Source organism: Lycorma delicatula, chromosome 5, assembly GCF_047948215.1.
Source record: "Lycorma delicatula isolate Av1 chromosome 5, ASM4794821v1, whole genome shotgun sequence".
Classification (NCBI taxonomy): Eukaryota; Metazoa; Arthropoda; class Insecta; order Hemiptera; family Fulgoridae; genus Lycorma; species Lycorma delicatula.
Window position 1 is genome coordinate 7,952,452 of NC_134459.1, and position 16,559 is coordinate 7,969,010.

Sequence of the window (16,559 nt, forward strand, 5' to 3'; positions counted from 1 at the left end):
CCATATTAATTTCCCAAAATCAATTTTCACGGGATTCTGCATCCTCCGTTGTTATTTAATTCTATAATTATATTATTGCCTGTTCTTAATATCTTACCTTAATCTTACCTTAATTTTATTCCCATATCTTACCTTAATTTTTCATGAGAGAACTTTTGTGGAATCTTGCATCCTCAGTTGTGATTTGTCAATTTGTTTTATATATTCCAAACGTGGCCTGCCTACACAATTTTTTTCTTCTACCTGTCCTTCCAATATTAAAGCGACTATTCCAGGATGCCTTAGTATGTGGCCTATAAGTCTGTCTCTTCTTCTAACTATATTTTTCCAAATGCTTCTTTCTTCATCTATTTGCCGCAATACCTCCTCATTTGTCACTTTATCCACCCATCTGATGTTTAACATTCTCCTACAGCACCGCATTTCAAAAGCTTCAAATCTTTTCTTCTCAGATACTCCGATCGTCCAAGTTTCACTTCCATATAAAGCGAAACTCCAAACATATACTTTCAAAAATCTTTTCCTGACATTTAAATTAATTTTTGATGTAAACAAATTATATTTCTTACTGAAGGCTCGTTTCGCTTGTGCTATTCGGCATTTTATATCGCTCCTGCTTCGTCCATCTTTAGTAATTCTACTTCCCAAATAACAAAATTCTTCTACCTCCGTAATCTTTTCTCCTCCTATTTTCACATTCAGTGGTCCATCTTTGTTATTTCTACTACATTTCATTACTTTTGTTTTGTTCTTGTTTATTTTCATGCGATAGTTCTTGCGTAGGACTTCATCTATGCCGTTCATTGTTTCTTCTAAATCCTTTTTATTCTCGGCTAGAATTACCATATCATCAGCAAATCATAGCATATTTATCTTTTCACCTTGTACTGTTACTCCGAATCTAAATTGTTCTTTAACATCATTAACTGCTAGTTCCATGCAAAGATTAAAAAGTAACTGTGATAGGGAACATCCTTGTCAGCTTGTCAGACTCCCTTTCTTATTACTGCTTCTTTCTTATGTTCTTCAATTGTTACTGTTGCTGCTTGGTTCCTGTACATGTTGCAATTGTTCTTCTATCTCTGTACTTGAACCCTAATTTTTTTAAAATTCTGAACATTTTATTCCAGTCTACGTTATCGAATGCCTTTTCTAGGTCTATAAACGCCAAGTATGTCGGTTTGTTTTTCTTTAATCTTCCTTCTACTATTAATCTGAGGCCTAAAATTGCTTCCCTTGTCCCTATACTTTTCCTGAAACCAAATCGGTCTTCTCCTAACACTTCCTCCACTCTCCTCTCAATTCTTCTGTATAGAATTCTAGTTAAGATTTTTGATGCATGACTAGTTAAACCAAGTGTTCTGTATTCTTCACATTTATCTGCCCCTGCTTTCTTTGGTATCATTACTATAACATTTTTTTTTGAAGTCTGACGAAAATACCCCTTTTTCATAAATATTACACACCAGTTTGTATAATCTATCAATCGCTTTCTCACCTGCACTGCGCAGTAATTCTACAGGTATTCCTCCTATTCCAGGAGCCTTTCTGCCCTTTCTTTTAATGCTCTCTTAAATTCAGATCTCAGTATTGTTTCTCCCATTTCATCCTCCTCAACTTCCTGTTCTTCCTCTATAACAGCATTTTCTAATTCATTTCTACGGTATAACTCTTCAATATATTCCACCCATCTATCGACTTTACCTTTCGTATTATATATCTGTGTACCATCTTTGTTTAACACATTATTAGATTTTAATTTATGTACCCCAAAACTTTCCTTAATTTTCCTGTGTGCTCCGTCTATTTTACCAATGTTCATTTCTCTTTCCACTTCTGAACACTTTTCTTTAATCCACTCTTCTTTTGCCACTTTGCACTTCCTGTTTATAGCATTTCTTAATTGCCGATAGTTCCTTTTACTTTCTGTAATAGTTACTTAATTGCCGATAGTTACTTTTGTTATAATGATAAATTATTTTCAAAATTATAACTAGAATTAATTTTGGATTGGCTAATTCCATATTAGTATTTGTATTAATAAGATGATTGTGAAATTCTGATATGCAAATATCAAAGTTCAAGTAGATAAGGAACTCTACAAGTTCCTTATTATTCTTCTGAGTCAAATATCCACTAAACAAAAGAGTTTGTTTTATATGTTCTTTTTATGAATTTATTATTTTCTATTTTTTATTTTTTTTTATATATATAAATAGTTTGTTTCATAACGAATAAATAATTATTCATTGCTGTTAGTAACATTTTTTGATGTTTTAAGTTACTGTACTGATTTTATGTTAGGATATATGTATTTATTTATATATATATATGTATTTTATTATCTTAGGATATAAACTTATCAAGCAGCATAGTCTTAGTACATTGTTTTGCAAATTCATTTTTTTTTAAACAAATTCTTTAAAAAATTTTATTTTTGTGAAAAATTTTAATTTGGTATCGTAAAGAAGTTTATGAAATGGCACCCAAACAGGGACCAGAAGCTTACATTCTTGATAAAATTTAATATGACAATCAGTGGATTACATGTGGTGATCTCAAAATAATATCTATGCTCCTAGGATAGCAAGGGACGATACACTAAATTTTCTTGCTTTTTATATAAGTGGGATAGCAGACAAAGAAAATCATTGCATAAGGAAAGATTGGCCAAAAAGAGCTTCATTAGAATCTGAAACCAAAAATGTGCTTCGTAAAGCTCTCATAGAATAAATTTCACCTCTGCTTATCAAGTTAGACTTGAAGCAATTTGTCAGTCTTACCAAATGTGGATAAATGTTTTAACTCTTGACAGGTTTCTAGTCTTATCAACCACAAAAGTAAAAGAGGGTGTCTTTACTGGTCATGACATTATAGGAAAAGTAGCCTGGGGATTCTTTAAAGGTATAGTAACAAGGTTTCTGGACCATAAGAAGGATCTGAACTTTAAATCAATCGTTGAGGACATACTGCAGAAGTACGAAAATTTAGCCTGTTCCATGAGATTGAAGGTTCACTCCTGTAAATTCACTTAAGTATTTTCCTGAAAATCTGAGTGATGTATTTTATTAATTTATTATAAAAAAATGTTTTATCCGTTTTACTGTATCACATTTTTGCAATTTTTCAACTTTCTACAAATTATGAATTATGAAAAATCCTGACGTGAAGGAAATAAAAGATTATTTTTGGATTCAGCGCTAATAGATACATAAGAATCAATTATCAGAAACTAAAAATCACACAACCATTGCAGGCTTGTGTAATTTAGGCTAATTGTTTTATGGTATTCAATTTTTTGTTATCTTGTAATTTTGAAATACACACTTCCCTTGTAATGTTATACAAGTAAATGCAGTGTTTATTGTTTTTTTTTTCCATGACTTATTAACAGATTTTTTTTACATTTTGTGATTGTTTTTAGTGAAATAAAATGTAATGTTCTGTGCCCAGAAATTTTTCTCCAAATCCAAAAAAATTTGGATTTTGGGCTTTTTCTTAACTGCATTAATAAGCCCTCATCGAGTGCTTTACAACAATGTATCATAAATGGTACTTATTTTCATTGGTTCCAGAGATATAGCCAGATGAAATTTTAATTAATGAATGATGATATTTGGATCTTATAAGGGGAAGACAGACTGGTTCAAATCAGATTTCATCTCCTTAGATAAATCAATTTAAATATATTGATTTATTAATAATTATTAACCTCTGATTGTAAAAAAAAAAAGTTACAATAAATAAGTCAATAACAATAAAAAAAAAAATGAAAAAATAATGTTGGCTATTAATGAAATAAAATTTTATATAATTTAATAAGCATACAAGGAAATCATGTGGTGTCCATATCAAATTTTTCTTTTATGTTAATAAATTAATTATTGTAAGTTTTGCCAAAAAATAATGGATTTTACAAGAAAAATGTAAAATAGTAGACAGCCAAAATCGGGTGGTATTTTTGGGATAATTTTTTTTTGCTCTGGTATCAAAAGGGTTAAATTGTTTTTATTCCGTTTTAGTATAGTACACTAAATTTATTCTCTTATTTTATTGGTCGATTACAGTAGTACAGTTTTTTTTTCAAATATGAACATAGAGGGCAATATTTTATCTTGGGAAAACAATTTAAAAAAAATTTGATGTGGACACTACATGACTTCCTTGTACGCCTGTTAACTTACTCATACACATATTTAAAAGTACGTAAAATTTTATTTCACTAATAACTTACGGTTTTTTTTAATCTTAAAATGGATTCAGGGTTAGTCAAAATGGATATTTCCATTGAAATTTGAAAACCGAAATTTTTCACGATTGCAATAAATAAATTAATTTTACAAAGTAATTTTAATTAACAACATTTTTTTTCATTGTTCTATTCAAAGTGTTTTTTTCCTGTAATACTGTATTCATATTTTTCTGAATAGTGGACGCTTCTAAATAACGAACAGAATTTTGTTCCTGTACCGTGTCCAATATTGAGAAATTTTTACTGCATATATATTTAATATTATATGAAAAGTAAACCACTAAAACTTAGTAAACGTTAGGCAAGTTAAACTTTCCATATTAATTTCCAATAACTGATTTTTGCGGTATTCTGGATCTTCAGTTTTATATTTATATTTTATTCTCCATTAATACTTTTTTTACCATTTATGCTTTAAAACCAGGTGAGATAATTAATATCAGGCACAAGTAGGCCTATTACAGGTATTGTAACATTCACTCATTGTTGATAGGTACTTTCACATTCACCTTTAGTACAGACATATTCTGTACTACCTAGTATCTTATGTAGATACAATATGTAATCAATAACAGTACCTCATCTTAGTATCTGCACTTAAAAATCTAATTGTAAATGAAATTGATGGAGAAAATAAGATTTGAAGGCGATTAGTCATCTCAGAACCTTGAGTTTTTAAATAGTAAAAAAAAAAATGCTGTTAATTAGGCTTGTTGGTATGTTCAGAATTTTGGTGAATACACTGCAATATCCTGGGTCCTGTTCCAGGGTAAATAAAAGTTTTCCTGTACGTGCTTCAAGTTTCATCATTCTTTCTTACTGCCAAATTTCAATATTGTATTTAGTTCACTGAGGGCGTTGTCTATTAAGAGAGTAAATGAAATTATGAAACTTTTAAGTTTTTTACTTATAAAAAAAAATTATTTTATAACAAACAATTTAATTAAAAATTAATGTATTTACAGACAAATCAGGTCTACAGATGACATTAGTTCTGGTTATTCAAGTGCTGATCCAGTTTACGTGGGTGAGATGACCAGTGAAGGTCTTATGCGTACATCGTCAGTTGGAGGTGCACGTGCAAGAACCAGAGGAGGTTCTACCAGAACTGCGTCAATGAAGCGTGGTTTAACAACTGAGGTCAGTCTATTATTAGTTGATTTCAGAAATTCTTCACTTGTAGTAATATATTATTTGTAATAGTAACTGATTTAAAAAAAGATATTTATTGAATTACTTCAAAAATTATATTGAATGATATAATTGAATTGAAGAGTTTTTGTATTAAGGTATGATGAGAGTTTTTTTGTAGGAGCCTCGTTCTTTAATTCATTCTTTTAAATAAAATAATCAATTTGGTGATTGATGACATATTTAAGATTTATATTTCTGGTTAACAAGTGTATATTATACGTAGACATTTTGTTTAATATTTTATTATTAATCCTACACTTTTTAATCCGATAATGTAAGATATTCTTATCTTGATACATTCTTATTTGATATTGAAAGGTGTTTCCATTTGATTATTTTGTAAAGAAACTAATTTCAAGAGTAAGAAATCAAAATTTTGAATTAAGTTTATAATTTAAAAAAGTTACATTACTTTGTTTGTGAAATTGTTTTATATTATCTTGGTATATATAGGTTTATTTATTGAATTACAATATTAATTTATCAGTATATGAGCAATGTCACCAATGTGATAACATCATTATCTCCAGAGATATGATCAAAGAGATCAAGAATCATGCTGGGTGAGTAAGCTAATGCCTGAGGATATGAAGATATACTGTGACACATTTGAGATAAATTTGACAACTGTATAGAGGTCTTTTCATGACACAGGGTGCACTTACAGAACACTTATTAATTTGTAGTTGTAAACATAAATTCAATGCAAAAACCGTTCAAATAATTTCCTAAAATCTTAAAAAATTTCTTTTAACTAGCAAAAATATCAATTTCATTTTTGTTTAATAAGCCTTCATGTTAATTTGCCAATGATAAGAACATCAATGATAAGAAGCTGCATCATGAGGGGGCAAAAACTAATGAGGGCATCATGTTCTTCAAAAGATATCACATATATTTCCAAACCACCAAGTATTATTATTATACATGCAAGCCACTTATTCACCTGGTTGCAGGCTGGTTAGTGATATACCTTGAGTAGCTTTATCAGTTTTAAACATCGGCTACAAATACTGAAGTATCATTTGAGACTCTGCTGACTTGGATTTTATCTTTGCTAACTGGCCTAAACTGGTGCTTCTCTCTTTTTCCAGCAATTATGACCACTACTAAATCGGCTTTCCTATTCAGGGTGGATTCTCTCAACTTCTTCTCTTTGAGGGAAAAAGAATCTGATTCCTGGTATATTTTCTTTACAAAATTCAAATAAGTCTCTTTGTATCAATTTCTGGTTTTCAATAGATCGCTGAAGACTGGCACGTGCTGTTGTTATTCATTTTGTAATACTTCTAATTCCATCCTAGGGTGATTTTCCATGGCTATTACCAAGAAGTTCTACTCAACTGTTAAACCAAAGTCTTCATGGTGGCACAAATTGATAAAATTCTTGTATTGAACAGCTGAACCATCACTGAAGTAGTGTTTATTTATTTACTGCTTTATTTTGGTCACTGTTCAATCAGACTGTTTGTCTGTGCCCTGATGTTCAATCAGGGCTTATAGTTCTCAGCAAAATCTCTCAGGATAATTGTATGATTATCATTTAAATTTTCCTTCAGTTGTTTTAAATATAAACTTTCATGTTTTGAAACAAAATGGTGGCTAGTGAGGCAAAAACCCTTCAAGGGAAGTTCTTCAACAAAATTTTCTATAGACACCTGTTGTGCCTCCATCTGTCTGAGTGTATGAATCCACTGCTTATATTCTATTAGTTCCTCCAAGTCATAATCTTTAAGCTCGTCTAATAAATAGGACTCCAACCCATTTTTTTCAGGACTGTTCACAATATTTTGTAGCATACAATCCTAAGATTCTAAGCTGCAGACAGTTTTCTCAATCAATACCTTGTAGTCATCTTTGATGGATATTGCAGCTATCATGAGCTTAACTTTTTGATAAATGGTACAAAAAACTGAATGTGTGCCAGCAGCACCAATTGAAATGCACCAGCTGTTTTCTCAATACTCCAGCAACTGGGTGCCAATGTCAAAATCTGAACTTGTGAGCGAGCTGAGATCAAAAGTTTGGCTCTGAGCTCTTCAATCAGGATATCCAGATCTTTACATCCTTGACACTGCTTACTCATTGATTTTTTTTTCCCCTGGGCCGGACATCCAATTAAGTATACTCGGCCCAGATACCTGTCTTTTGACTCTTAAGGCGGTCTTCCTGCCCACCGGTTTTACACCCGGCACGGCAGGTCAACCGCCCTGGTACTAGATCTTTTCTTGCCTGCCTCTAATTCCCGCCGACGAGTGCAAAGCCCCGGCTATGCCATTCCCCACCCCTGCCGACAGAAACCAGTTCTCGGTCTTCTTTATGCCATTTGCATCAAACCGGTGCGATCAGCACAAGGAGTGCGCGCACCCCCAAAACCAGCCACACCGGCCGGGTCTAGGTCTTTTAATTTTATCCCTGTGAAATTTCCCCGGAGTCCCCATCCCCTCACCGATACCTGCATGCCAGGGCATACAGGCTCTCAGAGACTGGGCTGTCCACCTCTCCCTATTTACGATTGAACCTAACGATTCCTTTGTCGCGCCTCCTCTTACTTAGTGCGAAGAACCGTACCGGCGAAATTGTTAAAAACATTCCAGTTCTGCTCGCTCCTTAGCGACCACTCTACTATGTTATTCGCGTTCAGGTTATTGACTGCTATGAATTGTCTGTATTGTGCCCATCTCCGACATTCGAACATTGTATGCTCTGCGTTGTCCACCTCCTGGCAGTAGTCGCAGTTGGGTGTGTCTCTCTTGCCGAATCTTTTTAAATAGTAACCAAAACATCCATGACCTGACATCATCTGTGTTATGTAAAAGTTCACCTCGCCAAGTTGGCGATCCAGCCATGCGTCCAAATCACTTATTAATCTTCTGGTCCAGGCCGCAGCGTTAGTCTCTGCCCATACTTCCTTCCACCACTGTCGGGTCATCGCCTCGGTCTCAGCTCTACTACACCCTTCCACTCTCACTTTCCTGCTCTTGATCCGAAGTTCTATCGGCGGGACCGACGCAAGCACACATATAGCTTCATATGACAGGGTACGATACCCTGCCACCACTGCCAACAATGCAGTTTTGTGCATTCTTCGCAGTTTATCCTTGTTTCTTTGTATCCTGATTGCATCAGCCCAAACCGGCGCCGCGTATAACGCCGCAGACACCGCCGCCGACGCAATCAGTTTCCGTTTGGAGGCCCCCGGTACTGTGTGTTCCATGAATAATCTCCTGATGGCTTTTATGGTGAGCCCTACTTTTTTGCACACATTTTCTATATGTCCACCAAACTTGAGATTTTTATCTATTGTCACCCCTAGGTATTTTGTATCCTTGACCTCAGTTATAACCTCTCCACGGATCACGACCTGAACGCCGCGCAGTCTTCTCCTACCCGCGAAGACGATACACTTGCTTTTTGCCGGGGACACCTCCATGTTGTTGTTTATTAGCCAGTTGTCTATGAGTTGGAGGAAGCGATTTGCTTTATCCTCTGCATCACCAATTTCCTTATCTTCCACCAATAGTGCAATGTCGTCAGCATAAGTGACGATGCTGACTCCTTTCGGATAAGGCAACCGGAGCAGCCGGTCATAAAAGATGTTCCATAGCAAGGGGCCAACACAGACCCCTGCGGAACTCCACTGAAGACTGGAAATCTCACCACACCCTCCAAAGTGCGACCGTCCATCGATCAGACTGGTAGCAGTCAACCTGGTTTAGCAAGTGGTCACTAACATTCATTTCTCTGAGCGCCGCTACAATGGCCGTCCAGGGTACCGAGCCAAACGCATTTTTGATATCTAACTGGACCATCAATGGGATCCTTCTGGTCCTCCAAGTACCGCTCCGTACCTCTGCCGCCCAGCTAACCACCCTGTTTATCGCATCCAGTGTCGAACGGCCCTTACGGAATCCATATTGCTCCAAATGTAGGCTTCCGCTTAGGTCCCCTTACCCATATTATTTATGAGGCTGATAGGACGGTACTCGCAAACGCCTGGGCTTGTATATTCGGTTTGGGAAGAAAAACCGTTCTGGCCTCCTTCCAGCATTGAGGGAAAGTGCGGTGTTGCAGCCCACAACTCAAAATGTCCGTCATCTCCCATGGTACTATTCTAGCCAGGCCTTTAATCACTTCTGCCGGAACTCCATCTGGGCCCGGACTCTTCTTGTTATTTAACTTGTTAATTGCGGCAATCACCTCATCCTGTGCGAACGTGGCAGGTTCGCACAAGACTGCTTCCCGTCTTATCTCCTCCTCCCGTGGGGAAAGTACGGACATCTGGCGCGCCGCTTCATCCTCATTCAGCGCAGGCACTCGCCTCCCCAATTGCTTCATTACTATTTGGAAGGCTCGCCTCCACGGGTCGGCATCGAGCTCACCACACAGTTCCCTCCACTTAGATCTCTTGTCGTTCTTAATCAGGTAGTTCAAAGTTTTCTGAGCCGTCCTATAGGCCTCCATAGTTTGTTCAATTTGAGCCTCAGATCCCTGTCTAGCTCTTAATCTTTGGGCCGTTCGTTTATTTCGCTGAAGTATGATTCTTTGTTCGGCGATCTCCTGGTTCCACCAGTACACAGGGTGGTATCTATGCTCCGTTTCCGGTATGCTGGAAATTTTGTTTGAGATTATTTCTTGGAGGACCTCCGGATCCAACCTTCTGCCATCAGAGATTTTGTGTGCCGCTCTCTCCACAATTATGTTCACCTGTCTGCTAGTGAGTCTTCTTGCCGGGTTCCATACAGCAGGGGTCGCCGAACAGACTTATATTATCAAGTAGACCGCAAGGTGATCACTCCCGGTCTCCTCTTCCAAAACTCGGAATTCGGTTCTATCAGTGACCATTCTCCCATCCACGATCACCAGATCGAGGATGGATTCATGGCCTCTCGCTCGATAAGTCGGGAGTTCCGTCGTTCAGGCATGTGGTACCGGTAGCTGCAAGGAAGTCCTCCAGGACACTTCCTCTGTTATTCGTGGTCCCAGTGCCCGCCGCCACAGTCCTACAGTTGAAGTCCCCCCAAAATAATAGCTCTCTTGGGGGACTGCATAACCAAGCGTTGCAACTGTGTCATCCGGTGTTGGTACTCTTCAACGGACACATTAGGGCTCCATGATACAGACTAAAGTCCCTACTGCCTGTTGCTCGCTTCACTGTGACATCCCCCGCCATATCAGACACCCACTGCGAGTGAGCGGCCGCGAGGACATTTGGCTCAGTAGCCACAATAAAATCAAAACACCCACGGTTGGCAATCTCCTCCACCAGATAATTGGCGAGGAGACTGCGGTTGTGATTCGATAACAGGATCCTTACAACAATCGGAGCTGCCGGTCCTGTGCGTCAAGCTCGGTCAGGACCCTTGCAATTACTGCTACCGTGCCCAGTAGCCCAGCATCGATAGCAGCACTCATTTTCTGTTCTGATATACGTCCGACAGTGGACCCACCCCACCCGAAGCCTGGAGGCAACCAGCGTGTGTTATAGATTTTGTGAGGCAAGTCCCTCTGTGAGTAGTGATGACCGTAGCATTTTTTGTTTCTCCATATGCACCTATTAGAGATGTTATTCTATAGCTTTCCTCTTTGCCAAGGACCCTGTCTAGCGCCTCCTTTATTTCGTTTTCCGTGGTGTCATACTCCAGATATTTAATATGCACCATGGTTCTTCTGTCACCTCTCATACGAAGATCTGCTGTAGTATCAATAGCATCTTGTACTCTTCTTATGTTCTGCTTCAGTTAGCCTTTTGAATCCTGTTTGCTGACATATTTAAGCTTCAAAGAAGAGATTCCAATTTGTCATAGTGAGGCATCCGTTATTCCATAAGCCTCTAGCATTTTCCACATCATTAGATTCTGATTCTGGTTGGTCATTCTTTAGCTGAACCCCTCTTTGAGCCAGTTCTTGCCTACATCGTGGGCATAACCTTTAACCTGGTTTGAAGTCATTATTTGTTAAAACCTTTTAATCTGTCAGCAGAGTCAATATCAATAGGCCACAATCCTTTTCTGGTTTTGTGCGACTCTTTTCCAAATGGATTACACCAGTCCTTCTGTAAGAATTCAAACTTCATCAGCAAAACAGCTTATGATAAGAACATATGTCAGCATCTTCATTAAAGCAAATTCCAGATCGCCACTGTAAAAGTTCTTTGTCCATTGCTGATAGTTCTTTCACAGGCAACAAAAAAGCTTTTCCATTATTAAATGTTAAAGACTTGCGATATTCAGAGCAATCAGGCTTGCCAAAGCAGCAGGACCAAGAACTTCACTCATTTTAAAACTAAAAACACAGTTGGAAATAACAATAAATGTCACGACTGATTTGTAGATGTTATTCACTAACAACTGTGCTAATTCACAAAAAGTTGATGCTTATAAAATATACCCTTTCTTCAAAATAAAGAACATTCTAAAATGTTCTAGAAGAAATGTAATTTCAAAACATTCTAGAATGTTTTGGAAAATGGAGTTTTCTAGAACTTTTTTACAATATTCTGTAGAATGGCATTTTCCAGAACATTCTAAAAATTTCTATAACATTTTAGAATGTATTTTTTTCAGATCTGCCTAGAAAGTTATACAATTTTTTTTAAAGATATTGTAAATTTTAGAACATTCTTTAAAAAATCTAATAATATTCTGAAGCACTGAATGTTTTTCCACCTTCAGCTGTTATAATTAACTAGAAATTTCCTTTTTATAAAATATGTCACAAGCTAAAGATTAATATATGGGTCCAAAAACAAAATGCATGGATATGTTGTTTAAAAGCTGCCCTTTCCACCTGTTATAAAACTTAAAAAAATTGAGAGAAGGTATACCTGAGATATAAGTCTTTGAAGATAGGCCAAAAATCATGATAAAAAGTTTTTGACCAAATTTGTTGATTGATTTCTCCTGACATAAAATTCCAATTGCTTTGAAACTGCAGTATTGTACACATAATTATTCCCTTACAATTATTACAAAGTCTCATTTTGATTATAAGTTTCAAAGCTTAAACTTTGACTTCCAAAATGTTGTGACAAACTTTTGGCTGAATTTCAGCTGCTGTATTTCAAAACCAGGTTCCAAAAGAAACTTGTGACTAACATATTCGGATATCGTAAGAAGTTAACAAACAGTACCAAAATTTGAATCTATACCTTTATTATTGCCGTCAAAATTATTACTGTCATTTTGTCTATTTCTTTCCCATATCTATATTTTCTAATTTGGAATAAAACATTTAAATAAGTTAATACGGAGAGATCATCAAATTGAAATCCTTTTCAAGTTTATTAAAACTGTTAAACTTTTACTTTACTATGAACCTAAAAGAAATAAATTTAAATTTGAGAACCATCTTTGTTTATTTTAACATTGCTGTTATTTTAGATCCTGAAATAAACATCTTGTCTTACTTTTCCCTTGTTTAAGATTTCAAAAAGTGTTTAGGTTATTATGTAAAATTATATATTAGTTGATTATATCATTTAATTTAGAAATAAGAACATAATTTCTTTTTCTCATAGTGTTTTTTTAAATTGGTGTAAGTGTAAAGTGTGTTTTTTTCTTTTAATAATAGTTTACTTATTATAAATTTGAAAAATATAATTTTTGTTCTATATTAAGTAGGATTCTGATCTAAGTAGAGAAGTTAGAAAAATTGCTTCACGTTTGTTATTTCTTATAAATGGGTTTCACAGATAAACCCTGATTAAATTTAAGTTTGTATTAGTAGTAATTGCTATAAAACTATATGTTAATCATACATCATAAATTTTTATATTTAATGATAAAATATGTAAGCATGATAAATGATATTTAATGATAAAATAATATAACAATGTAAGCATGTGTACATGCATGCATATATATATATATATATATATATATATATATATATATATATATATAATATGTGTGTGTGTGTGTGTGTGTGTGTGTGTGTGTGTGTGTGTGTGTGATAGTTGTAATTAATTTAATTACTATTTTATAATTTTATCTTAAGTTGTATTTTGATAGTTTTCTGTAAAATTTATAACTTGACACATTATTTTGAAGGACAGTGATTTGCTGGAGGACAGTGACAGTGATGAATTACCCTCATCGTTGTCTTCATGGATGCCAACAACTCAAACCATTCCTTTTCCATCAGTGTTCTCTCCTGTTTGTATCACATCCGGACCTAATGAAAGAATCCTGTTTTCCACCAATTTAGATGTAATTAAAAACCATATGGCATTCTTAAAAGCATTCCAAGAAGCACAATCTTTTGCTAAAAATAATAGTTTAATTAATAATAGTAATAAACAGGAATTATTAAATATAGGTACAGATATTTTAATACCAGATGATTCATTTTCATCAAATGCCTGTAAATCTGAAGTAAAATGTAATGAAAAATTAGATTCTAAAAATACAAAACATCAAAAAGGATTAAATTTAATTGAATTGAAGGAAAATGCAGTTACGATAACAGATATAGATGCAGATAATTTTACTATTAATTCTGAATTAAAAATTAATACCGATAAGTCTTCTGAATTAAAATCAGATTTGAAAGAAGCGGAGGAATTTCATGTTCCTTTAACAGATGTATTGTTATCTGTTAATAATTTGGCCTCTGTCTCAAGTCAAAGTGATGATGAAAACAAACAAAATAGTCAGAAAGTTAACAATAAAGTAGAAAAATCATCAGATGACCAAATTTACTCTGAAGAAAGTAAAAGCAAAAATTCTGTTGCTGTGTGTAGCCCTGTGAGTTCTGTTACAGATTTAAAACCTCCTAGTAGAAAAGGACGCATTAAAAAAAGACAAGCTCCATTACCACCTCCGAGTAATATAAAAAATATTTTTAATGAACAAAACAATAACGATGATGAAGATTTTTTGGATGCTGAATCTGATATTGTATCATTACTTGATGATGAAAAAGAAAATACTCATGAAGGGAATGAGATAAAAGAAAATATTGAAACGATTCATCTAAATGAACTTGATCTTGGGTTTAAAGACGACATTTCTTCAGTGCCTGTAAATGATATAGAGGAAAAGATTGAAAATTGTAAAGATAATTTAGAATCTAATAAAAGTGAAACAGGTGGTGATTTATTACCAAATGTTAAAAAAAATTATTTCATATCGCCATCATCAAAATTGTCAAGATTTTTACCAAAAACTTCAAGTGTGCCTTCTTTTTTTGGTTTTTTACAAATTAAAGATAATCATTCTCAATCTGTTCTGGAAGGCAGTGAAAATGTTAGTAAAGATACTGTGACTGCTGCTGTAGAAAGTAATCAAATTTCAGTTTCTGCCGGTAGTAAAGAAAATGTAATGCCAGTGATGAAAAATTTGAATGAAGAAGGAACTTTTTTTATACCGTTGACCGAACAGAATGAAGAAGAAAAGGAAGAGATTAAGGAAGATTTTAAGATAAGAGAAATGTCTCAATCTCCTACTACAAGAAGGAAACATACTGATAAATTGTGATTTGTAATTTATAATGAAGTCTACAAAATTAAAGACTGGACATGTTTAATTAATGAAATTGAATGTTGTATTTTATTATTTTTTTTTTTATTTGTTTAATAATTAAACTTTAATGTAACAGTTCATTGGTGTTTTTGTTTTTTTAATTATATGAAATAATGTTAAGATGTTATATAACATTACGGTTTGTTTTCTCACACAACTTTGGCTTGAAGATGATATTAAGTGTTTATGATATTATCTTGTTTATTGTGCATTTTATTGATCTGTTGAGCTCCTTTTTGTGGAAATTCTATATTTTAAGATTGTTCTCGTAGATTTTTTATTTACTGTTGATGTTATTGTGAGATTGCTTTTTGTGTGAGATTGCTTATGCTGTTTGTCCACTTCATTCTTTCTTAAAATTTGACGAAACTATTCTTATTTAGTTTTTGAGGTTTTATTTTGGGGCTCGCTTGTCATATGATTTTTAGTATTAAAATATATTGATTGCCATTATTATTTTATTATTAATTTTACAGTAGGAATAGAAGTTATTTTAGTTGAAAAATATTTGAGCTTGTTAATGATAACAACCAGTTTGGTTGAGATTATCTTGATTTTGGACATATAAACAAATGTTCTTTTATAATTGAATCGTTTATATAATTGAAAGGTTGCCGCAGCTGTACTTTAAAATTAATTAAAAAGTTAAGCTATTCAAAAACAAAGTTTTGTTTTGAAGAGTTGTGGTTTTTTCTTATATAAATGTGTTTTGTACTCGACATTTTATGAGTGAATTTAAGTAACATTTTCCATTTTGTGATAATTATTTTATTAGTATGTAAAAGGAATTATAAAATTGCAAGTATACAGTAAATGATTGTGTCATTAATGTTTATTTAACCGTTATATTAAAAATAAGTGTTTGTATAACTATATTGACGTTAAAGAATGTTAATACATAATTTCATTGGTTCATTATCGATTTTACATGTAGACTATAATAAATACAGTAATTTCAAAAAATAGATTTGTTAAGTATTTTTTCAATAAATCTTGATTTAATATATTTTTTACTCCGGTTAGATACCACAAACAACTACCACCAGAGATGAAGGAAAGAATTATGAAAAGGTAGGTTGATGTTTCTCTTGTCACTTAGATGGTGTATCAAGATTATACAAGAATTTTTGTATTATGTACTGTATATGATGTATCTAATATTGTTTTAAATGCCCGAGCTATTCATTGATATTTAAATTATAATATTTTTTCTTTTATTTCTTTATATGCCATATAAAAAGCAAAATAAGTTTAATGCTGCAGAAAAGACATTTTTAGTAGAGTTAGCATTTTATTTTAGTTGCTTATCTGTATAGATATTCTTTTATTTACTAGCATGAACTAGTAATGAATACTCAAGATATATTCAGATTAAAGTAAAACTTAAATAACAAAAGTTTGGAAGAAATTTTAATTAAAAATATTAAATTAATGGCAATTTTATTATTATGCAACCATAATCAGTAGATTTTTGAGGAGTAGTTAAAACAAAAAGTAACACTGAATATAAAAAGAAAATTGACACTAAACAATACTTACATGTTAAAAAAAGAAAATGTGTTTATAAAATAAAAACAACGACTAAAAAC

At 33.7% G+C, this 16,559-nt stretch overlaps 1 protein-coding gene across 1 annotated transcript in view; it reads left to right on the plus strand.

Annotated features, from left to right (window-relative positions):
• The window catches only part of LOC142324695 (uncharacterized), a 130,685-nt gene extending 114,707 nt beyond the window's left edge, over positions 1-15,978 (plus strand). Inside the window, exons 8-9 of the mRNA XM_075365597.1 lie at positions 5,218-5,392; positions 13,498-15,978. Of these exons, the coding sequence (XP_075221712.1) occupies positions 5,218-5,392; positions 13,498-14,925 (1,603 nt within the window). The 3' untranslated portion in view covers positions 14,926-15,978. The remainder of the gene's footprint in view (positions 1-5,217; positions 5,393-13,497) is intronic.
• Positions 15,979-16,559: the final 581 nt, after the last annotated feature.